The sequence below is a fragment of the Melozone crissalis genome, unplaced genomic scaffold, assembly GCF_028551555.1.
Source record: "Melozone crissalis strain CALT ecotype California unplaced genomic scaffold, PUWL_Pcris_2 ptg000041l_1, whole genome shotgun sequence".
Classification (NCBI taxonomy): domain Eukaryota; kingdom Metazoa; phylum Chordata; class Aves; order Passeriformes; family Passerellidae; genus Melozone; species Melozone crissalis.
Genome location: NW_026535819.1, coordinates 9,200,139 through 9,225,486, shown reverse-complemented (window position 1 = coordinate 9,225,486; position 25,348 = coordinate 9,200,139). Strand labels below are relative to the sequence as shown.

Below are 25,348 nucleotides of genomic sequence, written 5' to 3'. Positions count from 1 at the left end.
TGATAATCCCAAAAAGGAGCTCCTGGAGTCTTTTTGTTGTTCAATCAGTTGGGTTTTTCCAGCAAATCCTTCAGCCTTGTCACCCTCCTCAGTGTCACTAAAAATGGGATTTAATGTGGCTGTCACCACTTTGTTTGCAAGAACCCACAACTGCCACGTGCAAGGTGGGATTTAATTCATGTTTTTGGCTTCTTGCTGTCCACTGAATGTGATGTGAACCAACTTCTTGCTGAATTAACCCATCCCCTAAAAACCCAGGAATAACAAAGCTCCCTGAAATGCTCTCCTCTGGAATATTGCAGCAGCCTCTGTTAATTTAAGCATTTGAGATGGTATCAGTCACTTGTACAAGATTGATAAAATCCAGCTCTCAAAGCAGCTGTGGGTTTTCTTTCTGCCTGCAGCTCTTTAGAAGCAGCTCTGTGGTTAGAAAAATAAAAAATAAATTTCAAACAACACCCCCAGAGTGATGCTGGGAACAGCAATATGATACTGATAATAATAAACAAATATTTTCCATTCAGCAAAGCATTTCAAAGAGAAATCCCTTTCTTTTTCTAGAGATAAACATGCCACAAACACCCAGACATGTTTGAGTCCTTAGGGAAAAGGAAGCAAACAAAAAACCTATGGAAGCTTGTCACCAAAATCTCTCAGCCCCAGGTGCAGAATGTACTTGGGAGGAACAGCTGAGGGAGAGAAGCAAAAATTTGGCCTGAAAAAAATCGGAACAGAGATGCTCAGAATTTAGGGATGTTCTTGGAAAAAACAAATAATTGAGGTTGTCCCTCCCAAAGTGGGAGAGAAGAGATGTGGAGGTGTTTTTCCCAGTGGAAGGGCTGATCCAGCAGGGAATGTGTATTGTATTTGCAGGGACAGGCAGGAATGATGAGTCTGATGTTCTCACAGGGCTAATTGATTATTTTATTATACCATATTATATTAAAGAATACTAAACTAAAGAATACAGAAGGGATCCTTACAGAATGCTAAAAAGATAATAATGAAACTGGTGACTCTCTCCAAAGTCCTGACACAGCTTGGCCCTGATTGGCCAAAGAGTGAAAACAACTCCCAGCAGAATGCAATGGAACAATCACCTGTGGGTAAACAATCTCCAAACACATTCCACATGAGCACAACACAGGAGAAGCAAATGAGATAAGAATTGTTTTCCTTTTCTGTGAGGCTTCTCAGCTTCCCAGGAGAAGAACCCTGGGTGAAGGGATTTTTCAGAGGAGGTGAATGTGACAAATACGGGATTTCTGTGCAGAGCCCTCCCTTCCCCGCTGGTTTATCCCGTGGGCTTGGTGGGAGTGGGCCAGGGGCTGGGGAATCTCTCTGATGTTTCTGTTTGTCATTGACTCTGCTCTTTCTTTGTCTTCTCCTCGCTGGAATCTCTCTCTAGGAGTTTCATGGGGTAATATGTTCTTCCTGTCTCTTGCTGCTCTGTTTTGCCTGTCCAACCTGTGTCCACACACTTTGCCACTGTGGAGACAACCCAGCCATGTTCCACCCATCCCATCGACCCCTCTGTCCCTTTACTGCTCATTATCCGGTGAAATGTATTATTTTAACTCATCCATCCTGATTTTCCTTCAGCAGAGATAGGAACAGACTAAAATCCAAGTTAGGGAGTCAAAGAAACCACATGGAGATATCTCTGTACCAAAAAGATTTGAGGGGCTGACTCAGTGGGCACTGAGGGGCGAGGTACAATTCATGAAAATCTTAATAACCAGGCTTAAAGAAGAATTTTGAGTCTCTTTTAGAGGATTTCACCTCCAAACAGCCAAGCTGGAAGCTCCAGGGCTGATTTAGTGCAGTGTGGACAGTGTGACCCAGCTGGGATCCAGGCTCTGATACTGGGGAAAGTCTCTGCCATGAAAACAGAGCTCAGGGAGCTTTTTGCAGGGCTGATTTGTGAAGAAGGAGGTTCCAAATATTGTATTTAACCCTGTGCAAGTGGCAGCTTTGCTGTCAGTGCAGAGCTGTGTCCTCTGTCCCCACATTCCAGGAGCTCCAGGGGGATCCTCCACAGCAAGGAGAAGGATGCCCAGAAAAGTCTTTGATGGGGTCCAGGAAATTTGGCACTTGGTTCTTTGTTCTCTCTAGGAAAGCAGAGGATTTAGGGCAGAAAGAGGGTGGCTTTGTGCTCGGGCAGGGTGGGGTGACCTCATTTACTCTTCCAGGGAAGAATTCACTCTGCCAGGAGGATTCCAGGCTATCACAGAAGGCAGAGGCTCCGCCTCACCCTGAATTTTTGATGCCCTGACTCTGAGGGGTCCATGTCACCTGAAATCAGAGCTGCTGGCAGCAGCAACAGGAACAAGCAGCTTCCATTTGAAAGAACCACTGAATTTTTAAAGGCTCTTTTATTTATTAAAGGGAGAAAAGGCGCTGCAAAGCTCTTTTAAAAAATTCTTAATGTTTTTAAATAAACATGCAGCAAACTGACACAGAAAACAACAACAAAACAGCACTGGCCTAATGCACCCAAAAATGATCTAATGCAATTTTTTCTTTTTTTTTTTCCTTCTTTTTGTTTTTTTTTTTTTTTTTGCTGTTTACCTTCATCTGATGCTCCTCTTTAGCTCTTATTCAAGATTCAGCTGCCCTGAATGTTGCAGTTGTTATTCTGCAGTCAATTAAAACCTTGTCTTTCCATGGCAATTTGATTTTGTTGTGAGGAATATTCAGGTCAGATGTGTGCTTGGATACACCTTTTGACTGAGTCCCAGCTCCATCTGGACCTTTTATTTTCTGGGACATCTGGCTTTGTATGAAAGCAGGGAAAAAAAAAACAATATTGGCAAAGAGGGTTTTAAAAACACCCAAACCCAACCCTGAGGGTTTTATTTGACAGAAGAGTTGCAGAGGATCCTTTTAATTAAAATGCAATTTGCATCACTCTGGGTCAGAGCACCAGGAAAAGCTTTTCCTATAGCAGGGACCTTACTGTGACAAGAAATGGGATTTTTTTTTTTTCCTCAGGATTCTCTATATGGCTCAGAGCATAAATCCCATTAAGATTTAATTGGCTCACGCTCTTTATTTGCTTAAGTGCCTGAATGGAAAAAATCAGTCAGCCCTTCTTAGTGTCCTCTGCTGAGGCAGAAGGAATTCTGTGTGACTGGAGTTGTCTGCCCTCCACCTCTGAGCTCACTCATCCGTGCCTCTCCCATTCCAGGGAAAAGCAGGAGTCAGGATTTGCTCTGCTCCAAATCTCTTTAACCTTCCTGGAAATATTAAACCCACAGAAATTCTTCCTTCAGGTGTGGAGCCTGCTCTGGGAGAGCAGAGCAGGGAAATGTCTCTGTTCTCGTTTGCACGAGGCCTCATTACTGCAGCTGTTAATTGGCACAATAGCAGTGTGATAATTGGGGTCTGCTGGAGTCAGGAGAAAGCCCCACCTGGGAATGTTCTGGGGTTCTGAGTGAGCCCAGGAGAGCAGAGCTGAGCTTTGCAGTGTGGGCACTGTGACCCAGCTGGGATCCAGGCTCTGATACTGGGGAAAGTCTCTGCCATGAAAACAGAGCTCAGGGAGCTTTTTGCAAGGCTGATTTGTGAAGAAGGAGGTTCCAAACATTGTATTTAACCCCGTGCAAGTGGCAGTTTTGCTGTCAGTGCAGAGCTGTGTCCTCTGTCCCCACATTCCAGGAGCTCCAGGGGGATTCTCCACAGCAAGGAGAAGGATGCCCAGAAAAGCCTTTGATGGGGTCCAGGAAATTTGGCCATTGGTTCTTTGTTCTCTCTAGGAAAGCAGAGGGTTTCTCTTCTCTCTAGGAAAGCTGGAGGTGCTGATGGGCACAGCAGAAGTGTGGCTGTGGCTGGTGGGGATGGAGCAGAGCTCTGGGCTCACTGTCCCCATGTCCCACCCCTTCCCTTCCTGCTGCCCCAAGATGCCACATGGCCCCAAAGGGTCTCCCCTTCACTCCTCCCTCAGCCCTGCCCTCCTCAGCTCCCACCTCCCCTGGCTGTCCCCAGGAGCAGGGCAGAATTGGCCTGGCCTGGCAGAGGGGACAGCCCAGGGGATGGAGGGGGATCTGGGGACAGGTGGGATATGCTGGGGCATCTCTTTGGCCATGACCCCTTTCCCCTTTTGCTCATCCTCCTGGAGAGGCTGAACAAATTCTTCTGCAGCCAGGGCACTGCTGAGGGTCACACCAGGGAGCTGCAGGTCAGCTGGTGGCTCTGGTGACACTGAGATGGCCATGGCAGGGACACTGAGCTGAAAGCAAATCTGCAAAGCCAAGCCTAGGCCACACCTTCAGCTCTGCTAGAACCTGACAAGAAAGGCAGAAAAACTCTGCTGGCAGTGCCTGTTTCATCTAGAGAAATCAAAGATCTCTAATGAGAATAAATTTTTTTTTAAATATTTAATAGTTATTTTGTGGCTTTAAATCAGTCCTGTTGCTCTGGGAGTAAATCCAATGCCTGGGTTTAGAGCCATGTCAATGATCAGGGTCCAGCTGGGATGGATTAAAATGGCCCTAAAACAGCCCTGCAGCATGAGAGAGGGAGAAGATAGAGACCTGTCCATGCTGTTCCCCCTCTCCTCCCCTTCTACTAAATCTTGTGGAAAGGAAATTTCTCCTCAAGGTATACGTGCTGGGATACAACCCATGGCCCTCCATGAATTCCTGTGTTCCCTCTTACTGCATTTCCAGACACCTGCAATGCCTGGGGACGGGACAGAGGGACTGGAGCTGAGGCAGGGCTGTGGGGTTGAGTTGGAGGTTCTGCTCCAGTCTTACTATTGAGTAGTATGGGGTTAACAGTGAGTTCTTGGATTTCCAAAAATTCCCTTTCCAGGGCTGAGCAGGCTCAGCCAGCCACAAAACTGAGTGGTTTCCTCCACTCTTGGTGCTCTTCCCTCAGCACAGGATGTGGGGCAGGGTGGGGGAAGCTTTGCAGTCCTTCCCAAACCTCTGTGGGTCTCTCGGGCCTCTAGTCCTTCCAATATTTCCCTTTTGGAGAGGAGGAATGTCCAGAATAGGTGTGTCAGCATCTGTCCCACATGTTCTTCATTCCCACCTGTGTTCCCTTAACACAGTCCCAGACTCAAATCTCCAGCCATGAATAAAACTCTGTTCCAGATTTCCATCCCATTTCCCACTCCATATGAAACGAAGGGAATGTCGTTGTTTTGCCATGGGGTTGGAAGAAGATGTTCCTGTTGTCTTCTTGTGTTTCTTTATTTTGGAAGTGCACGAGGAAAGGAGCTCTGTCCTTGCCTTAAACCCCCTCTTGATGTTAACAAGAGGAGCGTTCTCAACCTTGCACTCGGTTTTAACAAAACCTAAACCCCAAAAGTGACTGACAGCACCTGCATGCCTGAGTGGGGAGCTGCCCCAGCACTGGTCCAGGCATGTAATATATTGCCATATTACATGTTCCTGCATGGGATTGGTGGCATGTCCTCCATGGGAGACTCAGGGATGAGAGAACAGGCTCTGACCGCCAGGAGAGCTCTGTCCCTCATCAGGAAGGCTCCCAAATCCTCTTGGCACGATGTTCCTGCCAGAGAAGTGCACGGAGAAACACCCCCTGCCTCATCCAGAAACACCCTTGGCCTCATTCAGAAACACCCCTGGCCTCATCCAGCTGGGAGGGAAGAGCCTCATGTGGCTCTGTCCCTTCTCCTGCTGGGAATGGAATGGAAGAGCTGGGCCTCCTGTCCCAGTGCTGCTGCCCTGACTGGGAGTGTTGTCCAGGTGTGGAGTTGGGGCAGGAAGGGCCCCAGGTCCTGGTGAGGGGCTGGGAGGTGTGGCCCGTGTGGCTGAGCCCTTCCAGGACCCTGTCCTGCCCCATCCTTCTCCTCTGTGCTGCTGGAGACACCCCAGGTGAGGTTGGGTCTTCCTGCCTGCAGCCCTGGTGAGGATGGACACAAAACCCGTCAAAACATCCCCAAACCCAACCAGTTCCACCACCAAAGCCATCCTGGATGCCCACAGATATCCCTGTGAGTGGCCTGGGGAGCAAACAATTCCCTCTATTGTTCTTGTGCTTTTTTCTCCCTTGCAGAGGAACCAAAGGCAAGGACATCAACACCATCAAGTCCCTGCGAGTCCTGCGTGTGCTCCGGCCTCTGAAGACCATAAAACGGCTGCCAAAGCTAAAGGTTAGAAAATAACCCAAATTTTTCCTTCTGTGGAGGTTTCTGGCTGATCTGAGTGGAAGCTGGTGGACCTCACTTAATCCAAGTTGTTTCTGTTGCTTTTATTCCCTTGCAATGAATCTTTTTGCCAGATGAGCACAAAGAGCTGGGCAGATGTTGAGCAAATGTCAAACACTTGGGTGCTTTTGCAAACATTGTGGATAATGTTGGGGATTCTTGTGAATCCACATGAAAATAAAACCTCTACAAATAGAAAAAAAAAAGCAAATAAATTAAATTACAGTTCATAAGTGGGATGGTCTTCAATGTGATAAAGGAGAAAATGGGGTTGGAAGGGTTTGGCTTTCCCTAGAGAATTTAACATGAATATTGTAAGATTTTCCACAGGCTGTCCAAAGAGATTTGTCATTGCTATAGGAGAAGCTTTAATTTATTCATCTTTCTATTAAAGAATCCATAGTTCAAGGGTTTATCCCTAGAGCACTGATCTAAAAAATACAATAAATTTAATTGCCTGGGATTACTCATCCAGCACCAACAATTTGAGGAACAGCCAGGCCCTGCAAAGAGAGAATGGAAGGAGTTAACAAAACTCAATAATTTCTGAGGTTTAGGGACTCTTCAATACCTTTTGGGGGCTGTTTTCTGTGAGAGCTGAGGAAAAGCAATGAATGATTTGGAAGGGGGAAAATGTGTTAGACAATTTCTTTTGTTTTCACATCAAAATAAGGGTCAGCTGTTCTGTAGATTTGCTTTTGTCTGAGCCCACTATTCATGCTTAAATAATTTTAATTTTATGCTCGCTAAATTTATCTAAAAAGGAACATTAATGTTGAACCATGCAGAAATTTCATGTAGGATTTCTGGGCTGATCAGAGGGATTTCCATCAGGATTTTGGGGCTGATCAGAGATTTCCATCAAGATTTGAGGGCCAATCAGAGGGATTTCCATCAGGATTTCGGGGCCGATCAGGGGGATTTCCATCAGGATTTCTGGGTTGATTGGAGGGATTTCCATCAGGGTTTCTGGGTTGATTGGAGGGATTTCCATCAGAATTTCTGGGTTGATCGGAGGGATTTCCATCAGGATTTCAGGGCCAATCAGAGGGATTTCCATTAGGATTTCTGGGCTGATCGAAGAGATTTCCGTCAGGACTTCTGGGCAGATCAGAGAGATTTCCATCAGGATTTCTGGGTTGATCAGAGGGATTTCCATCAGGATTCCTAGGTTGCTGTCTTGGTTTGAAAAGACAGGTATCTGCTAAGGAAGGCAGAGCCTCCTCTGAAATGGAAAATGTAAATCCCCTCCCTCTGAATTGTTATGATTTTGAAATTAAGGGGCTCTCAGGTAAAGATATGGGAGTAAGAATAACAGTTCTTTAGTAGGAAAATTAAAATGCAGTAATCCAAAACAACAACAAAACAACACTGCCAGAGTGACACCATGCCCTGCCCCCTGTGTGTCAGGGAGGTGTCCCAGCCCCATCCCATGGGGGCTCAGCCCTCCTGCAGTGCCAGCTGTGGCTCTGCTGCAGCAGGGATCCTGCACAAGGGGGGAGTTTTCCTCTGCAGCTCCAGGGCTGCTGCAGATGGGCCTGGGCTCCCTCTGGGAATGCAGTGGGCAAAGGCTGCTGTGCTGTTCCAATCCTCAGATTATATCCAAGTAGGAATGCTTGGCTCCTCCCCTTGGGCACAGCATCTCCCAGTGGGATGATGGAATTGGATCAACCATGCAGGGACACTTGATGGCCCATTAACAACAGATTCCTCCCCTCCCTCCTGGAAGAGATAAAGAAAAGTGCCCCACCTGGTTTTAACGGCTGATCCATTAGCAGCAAATAACAATGTAATTCACACCTCCTGCCACATCTCACATTTGCAACCTGAGACAGTTGCATCAGGAGTAATTCTGTGAATGATTCACTTCCATTCAGAGGAACAGAAGCAGGATTGTACAAATCCTGTGCTTGGGCAGGGACTGCTCAATTTCTGGTATTATGACAAACTTCTGACTAAAATGAAACTGCAAATTACTTGTAATGAATCAGGGCCTCATACCCACGTAGGAAATGGATTTGAGGAGTTCTTTGCAGGGAGCTTGGGAGTGCACATGCTGACTACATTAGTCACACCTCATTTTGACAGACAGCTCTTTATAAAAATATTTACTCAAATAATTTGGTTGTTTTGTTTCTGGTATTTTTTCCTAATTACTCCAACAGTTTTTATCCAACCACTGGAAGTAAAATCAAACCAGTGCAATTTTCATTTTATAATGAAATGTTTGCTCAGGACTAATATTGTCTTGACAAGCTGTGGTTGTCTTTATAAATGTTATGAGCAGCATCAGAAGATTCAGTGGCTCAGCCAAAATTGTGGATAAAGCAGGAGATAAAGGAAGCTAGAGTTATTTGTCACGACTTTGGGAAATGTTTGGGAAGCAAAAATCCATTGAAGCATCCATGGGTGGTGGGATGGGTAATGAGTCCCAAATGAGAGAGATTTAGGTGAGATATTGGGAAGGAATTGTTCCCTGTGAGGGTGGTTAAATGGTGGTGCCAAGATTTTGGATGAACTTTTCCTTTCTTCCCACCCCTTGACCTTGTCCCCCTGCCTCCCCAGGCTGTGTTTGACTGCGTGGTGAACTCCCTGAAGAACGTCCTCAACATCCTCATTGTTTACATGCTCTTCATGTTCATCTTCGCCGTCATCGCCGTGCAGCTCTTCAAGGGCCGCTTCTTCTACTGCACGGACGAGTCCAAGGAGCTGGAGAAGGACTGCAGGTACAGCTGGGAGCAGGGAATGTGGCAGGGAGCAGCTTCCTCCAGCTCCCCAGGCTGGCCCAAAGGCAGGGGATTTGCTCAGTGGGAAGAGTCTCCTGTAAATAAAGAGCAATAATTCAGCTCAGGTAGCCTGGAGGTGAATTTTTCCTTCTTTTTCTTAGGCAGCTCTGTCATTCCTGGCTCTGATCTTCAGAATACAGGGGAGGCAGCTTCTTTCCTTGGAAAGCCGAGTGTGATGTTTGAGAAGGGATTGTGATAGTGTGACTCCTCTTTCCACCTGTTGCCTCCATTCTTAGAGCTCTTATGAATTAGAAAAACACACTGAATAAATTATCAGATGCGTGGGATGTTAAAGAGCTACTAATTAGCGAGGACAGGGACAGGATGTGAATATCTTAAAAGCCCTGTCATGCTTTGTTCTTCCCAGCAGGCTGGCAAGGTGTGTTGTGCATCTCATTAGCTTTTTTCATGGCACCCAAAGCACCTCCTCAACACTGTCTGCTCTGCTCATCCCTCTCCTGCTGCCTGGCACCTGCAGGGCTCATCCCTGGTAGGGTCCTGGGGGCTGTCAGTGCAGTTCTTCCTTGGAAAAATGCAGCTAAATTACAGAGAGGGATGTGAAATTACAGACTAGGGTAGGTTGGAGAGGATTCTCCACATGTCAGGCCCCTCAGAGTGAGATACATTTAGGAATTATATCCAACCCTGGAGTAGGAGGCAGAGATGTTTCCTCATCAAGCAGAAGTTTCCTGTGAGGTCAGATAATTGAGGCACAGGCATGGTATTAATGGCTGGCTTTGTCTAATGAATGAATGAATGCCCTGATTAAAATCTCTTTCATTTTCACACCTCAGGTCCAGTTCCCATGGCTAGAACTGGCTCATAAATTGGCTTTTACTTCTGTCATGGACTTTGAGGGAGTCTCTTTGTCTTTAACCCACAACACGGTCCAGACTGTACTTCTGGGGCTTTCCAACACTCCTGAGTGCTAAGAAATGCCTGATCTGATTGAATTCTCTCGTTGGCTCCAAATCTCTTTTTCCTAGGGGTCAGTACCTCGATTATGAAAAAAATGAGGTGGAGGCACAGCCCAGGGAATGGAAAAAATACGAGTTCCACTACGACAACGTGCTCTGGGCTCTGCTCACGCTCTTCACCGTGTCCACAGGGGAAGGGTGGCCAACGTGAGTACATGGCCCTGGCAGGGGCTGATGGTGCAGGTAAAGCAGGTCCCCAGAGCTCTGAGGGACAGCAGGTGACCTGGGAAATGAGAAAAGTCCTTTATCAGCTAAGTTTTATGTGATTATTGGGTGAACCAGCAGGCAGAGCTCTGCATTTTCTCAGAAAGTTTTCAGTTCTTGCCTCAGGCTTTTGGACTCACACACCTTTCTCAGGGGTAAAACTGATAATGGAAAAGTTAGAAAATGAAGGGGAAAAAGTGTTGTGAGCTCTGCTGAAAGTCTGCTGGGTGTGACAGGCCCCAAATGACATTTCCTGTTCAGCAAATGACTTTATTTTGGCACACGTGGAGTGCAGTGCGTGGCCAGGGCTTCTCCGCCTCCACATTCAACTCTTTCATAAAATAAAGACTAAAACAGCATCAGCCTCCCTTTCCCAGTCCCTCACTGTGTTCCCCTACTTGGATGTCATCAACACCTCTCTTTCCCCACTCTTACTCCATCCCTGTTGACCAGAGAAGAGAAGCCAGATCCAGCTGGATCCTCTCCCCTTTGGGAGGCCAGGGGGGATCAGTGGATCTGGGCACAGCAAATCTCCACCATTCTGCAGAATGGTGAGAACAAAGGGTTTCCCTAAAAATATCCTCAAGGAAAACTTCTTCCCAGCCTTGTGGGTGGGAGCAAGCTTTTCCTGAGCATATGTGGAAAACCCTGCACGAGAGTGAAGGCCAGGGAGTGATTCTCAGGGGGTCCTTGGTGCTTCCCAGGGATTGTGTTGACCTTTCCTCTCTCTTTGCATTTGCTTGCAGTGTGCTGAAGCACTCGGTGGATGCCACCTACGAGGAACAGGGGCCCAGCCCTGGCTACAGGATGGAAATGTCCATCTTTTACGTGGTGTATTTTGTTGTCTTCCCTTTTTTCTTTGTCAACATCTTTGTGGCGTTAATCATCATCACCTTCCAGGAGCAAGGAGATAAAGTGATGTCAGAGTGCAGCCTCGAGAAAAACGAGGTACCCACCTCTTGTGACTCCAGAGTTGGTGTTCCTGGGGCTCAGAGCTGCTGGATACTGGTGGATATCCCCACTCCCCCTGTGCTGGGGGGATTGGAGAGCAGTGGTTATTGGAGGGTGTGTGGTGTAAAGAGCAAAGAAATGTGTGGCTGTTTCAGCTTCTGCATAAAACAAACCCCAGGGAGAGGCCCCACGTGCATCCTGTTGGGAACCACTGTCACACATCCCCCTGGATCACACCAGGGTGAGGATGGGGAGGCCGTGGCAGATGCTGCCTCATCCCTGGCAGTGTCCCAGGCCAGGTTGGACAGGGCTGGGAGCAGCCTGGGATGGTGGACGGTGTCCCTGCCATGGCAGGGATGACAGTGGATGGGCTTTAAGGTCCTTTCCAGCCCAAACCATTACATGATTTTATGTTTGCTCAAGTGTGGAGGGGTAGAAAGAAGGAGGCAAACCTTCAGGGCAGACCTCAGAAACCAAACTGAGGTTCAACTACTGTGAAAACTCCTCTCTCCAGGCTGGTTTTGTGCTTGGCTGGGATTTTTCCTCCTGGCAGCAGCCAAAAGGAGATGCCTTGAGAAGAGTGTAAGACCAGGGTAGAAGAAGCTGTGAGGCTTTTCTTTAAAGCCCCCCAAAATATCATTATTTTCCACTCAGGGACCTCCTGAGCTGGTTTTTCTTTAGTTACTGGCATCTATGTATCTTCCTGCCATGGGTGTATCCAGTTTCCTTCTCAATCCATGCAGATTTTTAGCATCTGCAGCATCCTTCCTCCAGGGTCCCACAGCCTCAATGACCTCTTTTGGGAAGAACCATCTCTTTTCATATATTTTGAAACTGGAACCTGATTTTTGATGAAAAGAGATGAATTTTGAAGTGATTTTTAATTAGTTCCTTGTTTGTCTAAATGAACAAAAAGTCCAAAATAAAGCAGAATATTTAGAGAGCTTTACCCATGTTATTTTCCAACTGAGCAGAAAGTGATTTCAGACTTGCAATTTTTATGTAAATTCAAGTTGAGAAAACACTCCAGAATCAAAACCTCTTGTAGAAATAAATTTTTATCACTTTTATATTCATAATAAAATGAACAGAAATAGCCAGTGAAAGGGATCTCTGAGAGTTCCCGCAAGTGCTTTTGGTGGATGATTTATTGGTAAATTCAGTTCTCATTTTATGAAACATTCTGAGCTCTTTGCGTGTTGTTGTGTGTGAGGACACACCCAAGTTCCACAATACTTTTTAAAAACAACAAATAACATCTTTACCAATTCTCTGGTTCCTACAATCACCCATCAGGAGGAATTGGAAATGTTTTTAGAAGTGGGAAGGGATCAGGACCTAGGAGAAGCTGGGCTCTAATGGAATGTGGTAGGACTGCAGGGGGCATAGGGATGTTATAGGGTAAATATTCCAGGAAAATGGATCAGGATTTGGGGATCCTGTGCTGCATTTTACAGGAACAGCCAGCACTCACTTGGTGTAAATGCTCTGCTCACTCTCCCAACCACATCTCAATGGATAAAGACTTCCAGCCCTTTTTGTGGCACCTTTTCATCCCCTTTTTGTTTTGTAGAGGGCCTGCATAGACTTTGCCATAAGTGCCAAGCCCCTGACCCGCTACATGCCTCAGAACAAGCAATCCTTCCAGTACAAGATGTGGAAATTCGTGGTGTCCCCTCCCTTTGAGTACTTTATCATGGTCATGATTGCTCTCAACACCATCGTCCTCATGATGAAGGTGAGTGGGACCTTCCTGAATCTTGGAATTTTGGGCTGTTGGCTGGAGAGACTCTCACCTTGAGAGCTGGGGGTCTCAGCAGAGCAACCACCACTCACTGTGTGCCTGGTGGGATTCCTTTGGCCCCTGAGGGAGGTGGATTAGCTGGGATGAGATCCCACCATGGGCTTCCTTGCAGAGTGGTGGTTGGGCTCAGCCCCTTTGAGTGTGTGACCATGGGATGGGAATGGGGATCTGCAGCTCCTGATCTCCAGCCCAGCCTGAGCTTTCTCCTGCAGAGCAGGGTCTTGGGGCTGCTCAAAGTCCAGTCAGGCCATGGAAATTCAAACTGAAACAGAGTAGGGTTAGATGGGATATTGAGAATTAGGAATTGTTTCCTACAAGGGTGGGCAGGCCCTGGCACAGGGTGCCCAGAGCAGCTGTGGCTGCCCCTGGATCCCTGGCAGTGCCCAAGGCCAGGCTGGATGGGGTGAGAGCAACCTGGGATAGTGGGAGGTGTCCCTGCCCATGGCAGGGGTGGCACTGGATGATGTTTAAGGTCCCTTCCAACTCAAGCCATTTCTATCATTCTGTGAAATTACTCAATTTTGGAACAGCATCAGGCTCCTGGGATGTGATCCAGAGTGGGGGAAGAGACACAGGTGGATGATGTCCCCTCCTATCCCTTGCCTATCTTAGAGTATCTTCACAATCAAGGAGTCCCCATATTAGTGGAAGGAACAGTTCTGAACTTGTCCTGTGGGTTGGAAAATGTCTTTCCTCCCTCCTGGTCCATGCTCTGCTTACAGGGGGATGTCCCTCAGCAACAATCTCCACTGCTGGGGATATTCCAGCTGCCCCCTCAGTACAGGATGGAGCAAGAGAGACAGGAATAATTGTGTTGTAACCCCAAATCCTGATCAAAGTGAGCACAGAATCCTGACTAAAATGAGCAGGAATCAGCTGGGGAAGGTTTTAGTCTGTCAGTGATCTTCCAGTAACAGCCCTTCTTCCATCCCACTTTAGTTCTATGATGCTCCAGAAGCATATGAAGAAATGCTGAAATGCCTGAATATTGTGTTTACATCCATGTTTTCCATGGAATGTGTGCTGAAGATCATTGCCTTTGGTGTGCTGGTAGGTGCCTTCCACCTCTTTCCTCTCTCAGTGAAATGCTCGCATTTCATGATGCACATTTAAAAACAAACAGACAAAAAAATCCCTGACCTGTGCTGGCAATAAAAAAAATAACCCCTGGATCCCTCTATTTCCCTTGTGTTCTCATTTGGCAGAATTATTTCCGAGATGCCTGGAATGTCTTTGATTTTGTAACAGTGTTGGGAAGTATTACTGATATTTTAGTAACAGAGATTGCGGTAAGTACAGTTTGCTCAATTTATTTCATTTATAAACAAAGCTGTGCCCTGTCAAGACACTGAACCTTCTCCCTACCAGCCTTATTCCCTGGAGCTGCCTCTGGGAGTCATGATGGCCTTGGCTGACCCTGTTCCATGAGCTCAGCTGAGCACAGCTGTCTGCCCCAAAGAGGGAAGGTTCTGATTAGAAGCACTGTGCTCGTGACTCTGCCAGGAAGCAGCTCCCTCTCTCCTGCAGCAAACTACTCCATCCCCAGGCCTTTTCTGCCTGTTCATGGAAAAATCCTGATGAATTTAGAGAGGGAAAAGATCAAAGGGATTCTGCTGTGTTAATGTGGGAGGTTTTTTGCAGGGCATGTGTCTGGCCTTTGGGGTTCCTGCCCAGTGTGGGTCACAGGGCAGGGTGAGGGTGAAGGGAAGTGACAGGGACATAGGGAAAGGAAGAGGTGAAGAGTCTGATCCTGTCACAAAACCTCTGTGGGGCAATGAATAAACAAACAGCTCTCACATAGGATTTCTGGCCAGCCCTACAAGGGCTGCTGTCTCCCTGCTAACAAGCCTTGTACATCTCACAAAGTGGCCAGACCCATCATTAAATTCTGAAGGATTTTTCCTTAAGGGAAGCCAATGTCTGTCTGAATCCCTGACAGTCTGATATTACCTGATGTATAAATTGCTCCTCTCCTGTCCCAGTGCCTGTTGTAGCTGATGATGTATCAGATGTGATGAATTTGAACTTGACCATAACTTTCTTCCTCAGTCCCAGGGGTTTGCCTGTAGATCTGTTTTGTGTGCTCAGAACTGTGCTCCTCACGTTCCTTTACAGGTGGTGGTGAAGACCATGTGACTGTTTCTAACAAAATGCTTTTTTATTTAACCTCCTTGGTACAAAATAACACACAATCCCCCAGGTTTTCCTCCCCATACAAATGATGTTCATTTATCTGCTGGTGAATCCTATGTTGTAGGCTTTGGATTTTGTTTTCAGTACAGCCAGGCTGAAGTTACTCAGCTCACCCTCTCTGAGTGCTGTGGGAAGGCACAGGGTGCTTGTCCCCACTCCCTCTGCCATGGGATGTGTTTTCTTGCCAAGTGCACCCAAACTTTTGCCATGGTTTGAAAATTTGTGAAAACATTTGGAAGTCAGCTACAAACAGACTGAAGCTTTTCCAGCCCCACTTTGGCCACTTTTCCTGGGAGGAAGCAGCACTGACAGCTCACACAGGGTAAGGGAGCCTCTGGTTGCTCCCAGACTGGTGTCTTCTCCTTCAGGAAGGTTTCTGCTTCTCAACACCAAGCCCACATGCTGCTAAAATCCTCAATTTTAGAGCTATTTCACAGGCAAGGAGCAGCCACAGTGCTGGCCTTCCCTGCTCAGTTAATGGGACATTGCCTCTCCCTCCAGCTCCCATAGGATGGCCCAGCCAGGGAACTGGGTCAGGCTGGGCTCTGAGACATTTCAGCATCAAAACCTTTGCAGAGTTGTGGGAATTACCCCTAAAACCCCAACAGGGCTCAGCTCCCAGGGACCCATGTGCCTTTCCCTTCTCCTCCCAGGTGGGAAAGAAGAGGTTTTTTGGTTTATGAGCAACTGAATCCATTCAGTACTAAGAGAGGATTTTCTGAAGGAGGTCACCAGATTCCCCTGGCAGTGTCCAACATGGAGCTGATCACAAAAATCTCTCATATAAAAGCCACATGTCCCCAGGACCACTCCAGCCCTGAGCTCTCAGTCCTTGGTGTCTCTGCTCTCTCTAAATTCTCTCCCTTCTGCAGCACCCTCGAGGGGTTGATCTCTTCCCCAAGTAAGAAGCAGCAAGGCAAGGGGAAACAGCCTCAGGTTGCTCCAGAGGAAGTTTAGGGTGGATATTAGGAATAATTGCTGCACGGAAGGAGTGGTCAGGCACTGGAGCAGGTGGAGTCCCCATCCCTGCAGGGATTTGAAAGCTGTGTGCATGTGGCACTTGGGGACAGTGTTTAATGGTGGCCTTGGCAGTGCAGGGGGAATCTCAATAATTTCTGAGATCTTTTCCAACTTGAACAGTTCCCTGATTTCTGTGTGGCCACCAGATCTCCTTCTCTGCTTTTCCCTTCAGACAGAGATTGCCCATGGGTGATCGTCCCCTGCCACTTTTCTTTCTAAACTTGGTTTTCAGCACTTCTTTGATGCAGCTCCTGCCTGCTCTCCCCAGCAGCCTCCATCCCCAGGGGACAGCCACCAGCACATGCTTCCCTAAGACATACACATCCATGCCAGCCTCCCCCAGGGACAATGGACAGGGGTCAGAGGGATCTGCACAGTGCCCTGAGCAGCTCAGCTTGCTTGCAGGGGACACTGATGGCCAGGCCTGAACACCCCTGCTTTGTTCTGGCACTGGGTGTTGGCAGTGGTGCCCTGAAGATCACACTGATAATGGGATTGATAATGGCAGCTGGCAGGATGCCCCTTATGGAATTCATTCCACTTCAGCCAGTGGAATGTGGTGGATGTGGTCTTGTACAGACTCTCCACTGCCACCAAAACCTTCCTGCCCTCAAAGCCAGGCTGGACAGGGCTTGGACCAACCTGGGGCAGTGGAAGGTCCCTGCCCATGGCAGGTGGGGGAAGAAAATGGGCTTTAAGGTCCCTTCCAGCCCAAACCATTCCAAGATTGTACAATTTTCCCCTTCTAGTCCTGAGGATGGAAAAGCAGCAGAAGGATGCAGCCCTCTGTTCCTGCCCCACATGGCCAGCTTTGGGATAATTTGTTAAACTGCAATTTCACCTGATTTAAATACTTCTGGTATTAAGAACCTGTCACCGCAAGCCCCCAGCTGGGTAATAATTAGCACTGACTCCATGAGTCTCAGAAGGCTGAGCAATCACTTTTTTATACTAATTAAGAAACTCATCACCCTTAGAGACAGTCACAACACAGGTGGACCCAACCTGTGGGTCCAATCCAAACACCATCACCAGGGGCTAACTAAGAAACCACCCCCTGGTAAACAAATCTCCATAACACATTCCACATGTGCACAACAACAGGTGCAGCAGGTTAAGATAAGAATTTTATCTTATTTATCTCATTCTTTTCTCTGATCTCACAGCCTGCCCCAGAAAGGCCTGGGAAAGTTGTGTTTCTCTCTGTGGCCAGAGAGCTGCTGCCACAAGAACCAATGTAGAAAAATGAACCAACAGAACCAGTCTGATCCAATTTTGAACCAATAGTTCCAAAATAGAGCCAAGTTTAGAAAAATGTAGGAAAAAAGGGCAGAAAGAGCTGATGCAGAGATGTGAACGTGCAGGGATGGAGATGAGGAGCAGGAGGGGCCTCACTCACAGAGCACAGCCCAGCTGTGGCCTCTGCCCAGCCTCTTTCCCTTTGCAATTCCAGGTAGGGCAGAGCAGGAAATAAAGGCTGGGGATGAGCATCCACTCAGCTGCTGCTGAACCAACCCCACATCTTCCTCACCTCAGGGCACTCTCCTGGAGCGGGGAATAAGCAGAGAGAAGAGCTCTTGGATCAGTCCCACAGCTGTGTCCCCAGCAGGGAATGGCCCTTTCTCCATGTGCCTTCCTCAGCTCCAGCCTCCCCTCCTGTCTTTGTTTGGAAAGACAGGAGTCTGCTAAGGCAGGCAGGAGCCTCCCCTGAAATGGAGGATGTAAACCCTCCCCACCCCTCTGAATTGCTATAAATTTGAAATTAAGGGGCTCTCAGGCAAAAATATGGGAGCAGGAAATAACAGTTCTTTAACAGGGAAAGGAAAAAAATAAAAGGATAAAATAAACAATGCAGTGCACTAGAACAACACTGACAGAATCAGAACCCAACCTGCCACCCTGTGGGTCAGGGTGTTGGGGCAGTCCCATTGGAATTGTGGCTGCAGCCCTCCTGCAGTGTCAGGGGTGGTTCTGTTGGAGCAAGGGGGATCTGTAGAGAAGGATGTATTCTTCCTCTGAAGATCCAGTGGAAGGAGAGGTAGCTGCTGTTCCTCTGGGGAATCCCGTGGAGAAAGCCGTGCTGGTGTCTCAGAACCTCTGGATTATATCTGGGTAGCAATGCTTGGCTCCTCCCTCTGGGCGGAGCATCTCCCAATGGGATGTTATAGTTCTTATCAGCCATGCAGTGACATTCAATAGCTGTTATCAGCAATGTCCCCTCCCGAGGGAGGTGTGAATATGATCACTCAAAGAGAGAGATAAGGCAAACTGCCCACTTGACAAAGGTAATCTGCCATACAGATGGTAATTGAAAACAACTTGCATTGCAATCTTCAACACCTCCTCAGCTGGGCAGAGCTTGGGGCAGCCCCTTCAGTCCCTCCATCCCTCCTGGCAGCCATTCCCACAGAGTTTCCTCAGCTGGGAAGTCCAGGTGACAGCCACAAGGTGACCCTGAGTGCCAGCCTGCAGCTGTCCCTGTCCCAGCACCCTACAGGTCCCCGTGGAGATGTTTCCTAGGTGGGACACTGAGATCAGGCTCACAAATTGTTGCCACTGCACTGTTTTCCTCCATATTTTCCAGCTAGAAGTGTTCTCCAAAGGTAAATAATCCTGGGTGGCCTCACCTTGAGAGACTTGGCTTCCACCAGCCTTGTTTGGTACCTTTAACCCTCTGAGAAGTAAAGACAAAAGGAAAAGAAATGTGTGGATTAATTGCTTTGTTTTAATTTTCCTGATCATGTCACATGTAATTTACTTTGTGATTGTAGTGGAATATATATTTTTTTATTTCCTCAGGCAAAAGCATGAATGTCAGTTTTTTTACCCTCAGTAATTGAGGGAAAAGAGGCGGGATTAAGGAGAAGGTGTCCTTGTGGACACAGTCAGCCTTGGGAGGCTGAGTGGGTGTTTAGCAAACTGACATCTATTTCTATGCCTGGAAATATAAAAAGCCATCCTGAGAAGTGTTTGTGAATTGTCTCCAAATTTGCATTACAAACTGAAATGCAAATAACAACTGCACTGTCTGTGTTACCTCAAAGATCTCCGAATCCCTTTTGGTTCGAAGCATTTTTTATTTCTGGAGTTCCCATAAAATAACACCTTCCCCCTATAGCCCAACGGTTTTTTTCCAGTGAAATTTTTCAGAGTTTCCTTTTTGCTTGTCCTGATTACTCATTTTCTCTTTTGTTTCCTGTTTTTGTTCCTTATTTTCCTTATCTACCTGCTGAATCACGCCATCCAATCAACATACAATGCGAAAACCATGTCTCCGTCTGTATGTTGTGCACCTGCTGCTCAAAAAAAAAATATAAAACTTTGTAAATAATCTTGCAAATATCCATCCATGACAACATCACATATAGGACACGGTTGGTTTCATTGAATTTAAACAATTCTTTAAATTCTCTGCTTTGATTTTCTCTCGTTTTTCTTTGATTTGATACGTTTTTGGTTTGGTTTTGGTTTTCTTTTTTTTTTATGAGAGTTCTGATTGCACTGGTGGAAAAGCCTCACTGCAGCGTGCCCCAAAGTGGCTTCTGCCCTGCACCTCCCTCCCTGGGCTCATTGGTGACCTGAGCAGTTGCCAATAGCCCGTCCCTGCTCCCTGTGCCACCCCTGTGCCAAAGGGGACACTGCCACTTGCTTTGTTTCCATGGGATATGGGAGGAGATGGCCAGGGAAGGATGTTCTGCACCTGGAAACGCTGGGGTTTGGAGGTGGTGGTACCAAATTCAGCTCTCTGTAACTGGGTTTGGCTTCTTTTTGGATGAGAGGATGGAGCTTTCTGCTGAAGGAAGCACCTGACAGCCTTACAGGGGTTTAACCTGTGTATTGTAAGGCAAAAATATTATTGGGGTGATGGCAGACTTGCTTACCTCAAATCAAAAATGATGGGAAAGAAGGATCCTAAATTTGAAAATTCTGCGTGACACCAACCCAAAGAAGAACCCATCTTGCCACAACAGTGGACACAGAGTCACTGGATGCAAACCCAAAACCCCAAGTAAAATGAATAAATCACGTTGTGACCAGAGCTGAAAAGTACCAGGAACCAGATCCCACTGGGAATTCAGTGCCAAAGTGCAAATTTATTCCAAAAATGCCTTGGGAAATATTGAAGTTTATCTTTGAAAATCACCAATTCAACAAAAAAGAATCCATAAAGGAAAATGCAATCAGAAATGTATATATATTTCCATTCTTAATTATTTTGGCTATGAGACCAAAAGCTTCTCAAAAATCCTTGCTCAGCCACCTGACACCAGCTCTTGGATCTGTGAACATCCACGTTTCCTGTTGCACAGTTGCTGTTAAGAAAGAAATCAGGGTGAATTTTTATTTCCAGGCTGCACAGAAGCTCCACGCATGTTCATGGAGGGTCCTGGGGGGAATTTTCTGCTGGCATGCAGCAGAGAAAAAGACAGTGTGTAAGTTCAAAGCTTGCCCAGTGCAAGCCAAGAAGGGAATCCTCCATGGTGCTGGATCCCTTCCAGATGTGTGGGAGTACTCAGGATAAATTTGGAGACTTTGCTGCACACTTGGCCCAGGCAGTGCAGAAAAGGGCTCTGGCATTAGCTGTGAACTGTATTAGGGAAAAATCAGTTTGCTGAATTTTGGCTGCTGTCCCTGTTACTGATCAAAGATTGGGGGGTCTGGGCAGGGACAGAGGCTGGGCTGGTGGATCCATTCAGTCCCTCCCAGCTCAGCATATTCTGTGATTCTGTCAAGCAGGGAATGAGGAGAGTTCTGGGCATCACACACAAAGTAATTTTTCCAGCATTCCTGACTCAGGATGGAAGGACTGATAGGAAGGCCCTCCCAAGTCAGTGTCCTTGAGACACACACGAGGGTGGGAAAAATCTTCAGCCTCTTAAAATCAGCAGTGGATTCCCCAAACTCCAGATGAAGGCAGGACCCTGTGCAAGATTCAGAAGACCTTCAGTGCTGACAATACCATGGACATTTACATGGCAACTCAGCTATTTCCTCATCAGTAATTCCTTAATTAATTAATTAATAAGGTGCTTTTTATTGATGCCAGATGAAGAGAAGTCCTAAAGCTTCCTGAGTGATCTCATTCTTGGCTTGGTCAGCTGCCTCTTCCTGTTGCTCCTTCTGCATCCCTATGGACAGAGGGAGCAGCCCCTGTGCTGGGCAGGAAACCACTCTGCTGCTGAAGGCACTGGGACACAGATCCAGGCAGTGCCTGTGCCCTGCTCTTTGTGGCTTTCCTGATTTTCAGCATGGAAAACTCTGGGGCCCCCAAAAGAAGCAGGACATGGAGATGCTGCAGTCCAGAGAGGTCATGGAGATGCTCCAAGGGCTGGAGGGAGCTCTGGAGCCAGGCTGGGAGAGCTGGGGGTGCTCACATGGAGAGGAGAAGCTCCAGGGAGAGCTCAGAGCCCCTGACAGGGCCTGAAGGGGCTCCAGAAGAGCTGGAGAGGGGCTGGGGACAAGGGATGGAGGGACAGGACACAGGGAATGGCTCCCACTGCCAGAGGGCAGGGCTGGATGGGATATTGGGAATTAGGAATTGTTCCCTGTGAGGGTGGGCAGGCCCTGGCACAGGGTGCCCAGAGCAGCTGTGGCTGCCCCTGGATCCCTGGCAGTGCCCAAGGCCAGGCTGGGCAGGGCTGGGAGCACCTGGGACAGTGGGAGCTGTCCCTGCCATGGCAGGGGTGGCACTGGATGGGCTTTAAGGTCCCTTCCACCCCAAACCATTCTGGGATTCTATAAAAACAACCTAAGAAAGGATAACAGAGCAGGCTCCCATGGTGGGAGAGCCTTCAAGGTCAGCTCTTCATTAGTGGTGTTTATTCTCCCTGTTTCCCACTCTTCCCAGTTTTCTTCAGGGATGCATGGCCCATCTCCTGTTGTGGGAAGTGGTGGCAGTGCCTGGCCATGCCCAGACCCCCGAGGCCCCCTTCAGTACCAGCCCTTCCTTTTCCAGGAAAATACTGACAGGCCAGGTAGAAATGATTTTCCAATCCTAATTTATTATTTCTTAGATGGATGATCAAATCCTAAAGCTCTGGTGTCTGTTGTGATGTGAGCACCATGAGCATCTGTGCAACAGGAAAGCAAAAAAAAACAACCTGGAAATGATGACTTTGATAACCCAGATATCAGATATGTGCCTGGCACAGAAGTGGCTCTGTGGGAGAAGAATTGATGCCAAAAACTGTTTTACCTGAGAAATAGAGCAATGTGGAGTTTCCCCTTTGGCTGCATGCCATCCCATTTGCTGCCTGGAGAGCTGAGGTGTGTGGGAGGATGGGTTTGGTCTGTGGGGTGCTGAGGGTGCCACACACACCCGTGGAGCCCCTGCAGCCCCCAGCAGTGTGGGGAACTGGCCTCTCTCTCCGGGCAGTGCTGAGAATGGCCCTTCAACGTCCCAGGGTGGCGGGAGGGGGATTTTCCTGGGTTGGGAGTGGCTCCACATAGAGCCAAGGCTTTCACTGCTCTTTAGAAGTGTCAATGCCAGAGTTAAATAGGGAACATGGGGAAAAATAAATAAATCTGTGGACTTTTTGTCTATCTAAATCCCAGGGAGTGGGGAGTCATAGACATAACTGCACATCTTGAACCCTTTTCCCATTTCTATCCCTGTTCCATGGTAGCACTGGGGTAGCTCAGCTTGCAGGGAGCCCAGCCCAAAGCAGGTGTTAAACATCCTGGCAGCTGTGCTGATGAGGTTTAAGCAAAGCCTGAGCAGGACAATGCTCCTGCTGCTGGGCTGCAGTTATGTGGGAGGAGGGAGATCCCACAGGATCACACAGAGATGGATCCTGTGCTCCTGCTCCTCCTTGGAGCCTAAGGATTGTGCACAGCAAAGATCAGGCTTGAGCATTGCTCTGAAGTTAAAATCAGACTTTTAGGCCCAAGTTCTGCCGGCATTACACATGAGGGCTGATCCAGTTCCCACTGGGGGAGATGTTCCTGATTAAAAGGGCTCATGGTTAAACCTCTGCCCTGCCCTGGGCCTGGCTCGCAGTGGGAAGAAGAACCCCATTAGTGATGGTCCCCATTACCCAGCTGGGCCCCAGCTCTGCCCCAGGGCCCTTCCCTGGCCCTGTCCTGCTCAGGTGAGTGCAGCTGGACTGTTGTGAAGGGAAGGTAAGCACTGTGAAAACAAACATGGAGCTGATGCTGAGACAAACTGGACATTTTCAGTGCCTGTTCTACTGCCCAACCCAGGGGAATCCTCGCTCGTGCTTTGCCTGCCAGAGATGGCTTCTGTTGCTGGCTTGAATGAGCTCAGTGTTGTCTGCTCCTTCATTGAACATTCCTGTGCTTTTCTCTTTTCTCTTTATTTGAAGATCGAGTCTGATTTTCGGTCTGTGCCTAACTCTGAGCTGCTTGTGTTTTTAACCTGAGAGAAACCGAGTGCATGCCTGAGACTTGAGTTCTGGAACTCTTTGATGGGATTGGTGGAATGCAATGCTAATGGCCCCAAAACTGAGCTGGCATTGAAAGAATCCATAGATCCAACAAGCCCCCCAATTTCAGCATGAGCTCTGTAGCCAAATGAGCAAGAAATGTGGGACAGTTCAAAGTGACTTCTGGTAAAACAATAATCCAAGGGAAATTTTTGCTCATCTTTACCAAGCAGAGCTCCTTATGATTATATTTGCTGCTTCACTGCTCAATAGTTTAAAGTGGAACATTTTCTCTCTTTAGCTCACTCAGTCAAATAAGTGGCTGTGATCAGAGATCCACAAAAAAGTGAATTATGGAACGAGGGAATAATTTTTCATCTCCTTAAAATAGGAGGGCAAGAGGGATCTGGCTTTTGCATGTTTTGTTTTGGAAAGAACCCTCTCTAGATTAGCTCATTGGGGCAAGAATCCTCTTTTCCCCGAAGAAAAAACAAAATGGGGTGAGGGGTGGGGAAAATCCTAGAAAACAAATGAAAATCAGAACCTGCCTCCAGCAGTTCTTTGATCCACTTGTGCAGACACATTTAACGTGAATTTGGAAAACCAGCAGGTTCCTAAGGCATCTTCCTGCTGGTGAAAGCTCCACCTCCCCAATTGACTCACTGCCCTTGATCCATCTTCCAAACAATCTTCTGGTGCCGTTTCTCCTTGGCAAACCTGTCCAGTTCCATGCTGTACAAACACTGGAAACCTCCAGGTTGAAAAACATCCTCATTCTTCCAAGGATGTTTGAATCTTCACTGGACAGTGCCTTTCTTTGTCCCTTGCCAGTGTCTTGGCTTAAGTTCAATTCCCTGTCAAAACTGAGCTGACCAAGACTTTCAACAACCTCATTCCTTTTCAAAATGAAAATCTGGCACCATCTCCCTCTCCCTGAGTCTTGAGGGGGAGAAAATCTGCCTTGCTCTAAGCAAACCAGCCATCCAAGGACAGCATGACAGGGCCTTTTCCTTTTCTCTCATTGAGCCAGTAGCAGAGGGGAGGGCTCTTGTGGAGAGGGGTTTTCTCATTCTTGCTGCATGTGGAGTGATCTGCACTGACGAATGTTTCTTTTGGAAGGTTTTCTGGTGGCCGATTTGCTGCTTAGATCGTGAAGCTGGTAATTTTAATTTCTTTTTTGCGGGCTGTGGTTTCGGATCGCGGTCGTTTCTGAAGGACACAAAACCTTTACTTTCCACAGGACAACTTCATCAACCTCAGCTTCCTGCGGCTCTTCCGGGCAGCCAGGCTCATCAAGCTCCTCCGCCAGGGCTACACCATCCGCATCCTGCTCTGGACATTCGTGCAGTCCTTCAAGGTGAGCCTTGGCACTGTGGGGAGAGGTCTGGGGAGAGGGTTGTGCTTGGTGCACGTGGAGCATCTTCCAGTGAGGATCCAACAGCTTCCCTGGTCTCTGAATGGCCTCTTTGCAACTCTACAGAGTGATTACAGGAATTCAGAATTCAGGAATTCTGCAGAAAAGAGGACTGGTGAGCACTGCTCAACAACAGGAATATTAATTCTGCAGAAAATCAAACTGATTAGCACCAAGAATATTAATTTTTAATTCAATTGGTTAGCATAACAAGGGATATTAATTCTGCTAAAAAGTCAACTGGCTCACATTGACCACTCCTAGGAATATTAATTCTGCTAAAAATGAGCTGGTGAGCACTGCCCAGCCACAGGAATATTAATTCTGCAGAAAATCAGACTGGTTAGCACCAAGAATATTAACTCTAAATTCAACTGGTTAGCATAACAAGAGATATTAATTCTGCTGAAAATGAACTGGTTTGCACTGACCATTC

At 47.5% G+C, this 25,348-nt stretch overlaps 1 protein-coding gene across 6 annotated transcripts in view; it reads left to right on the top strand.

Annotated features, from left to right (window-relative positions):
- CACNA1B (calcium voltage-gated channel subunit alpha1 B) overlaps positions 1-25,348 on the top strand; it is a 313,833-nt gene that overhangs the window by 244,809 nt on the left and 43,676 nt on the right. For all 6 annotated transcript variants that reach the window (XM_054284411.1, XM_054284410.1, XM_054284409.1 and 3 more), the window contains 8 exons: positions 6,028-6,124; positions 8,744-8,904; positions 9,951-10,088; positions 10,892-11,093; positions 12,670-12,834; positions 13,840-13,950; positions 14,106-14,189; positions 24,739-24,855. In XM_054284411.1, the coding sequence (XP_054140386.1) occupies positions 6,028-6,124; positions 8,744-8,904; positions 9,951-10,088; positions 10,892-11,093; positions 12,670-12,834; positions 13,840-13,950; positions 14,106-14,189; positions 24,739-24,855 (1,075 nt within the window). The remainder of the gene's footprint in view (positions 1-6,027; positions 6,125-8,743; positions 8,905-9,950; positions 10,089-10,891; positions 11,094-12,669; positions 12,835-13,839; positions 13,951-14,105; positions 14,190-24,738; positions 24,856-25,348) is intronic.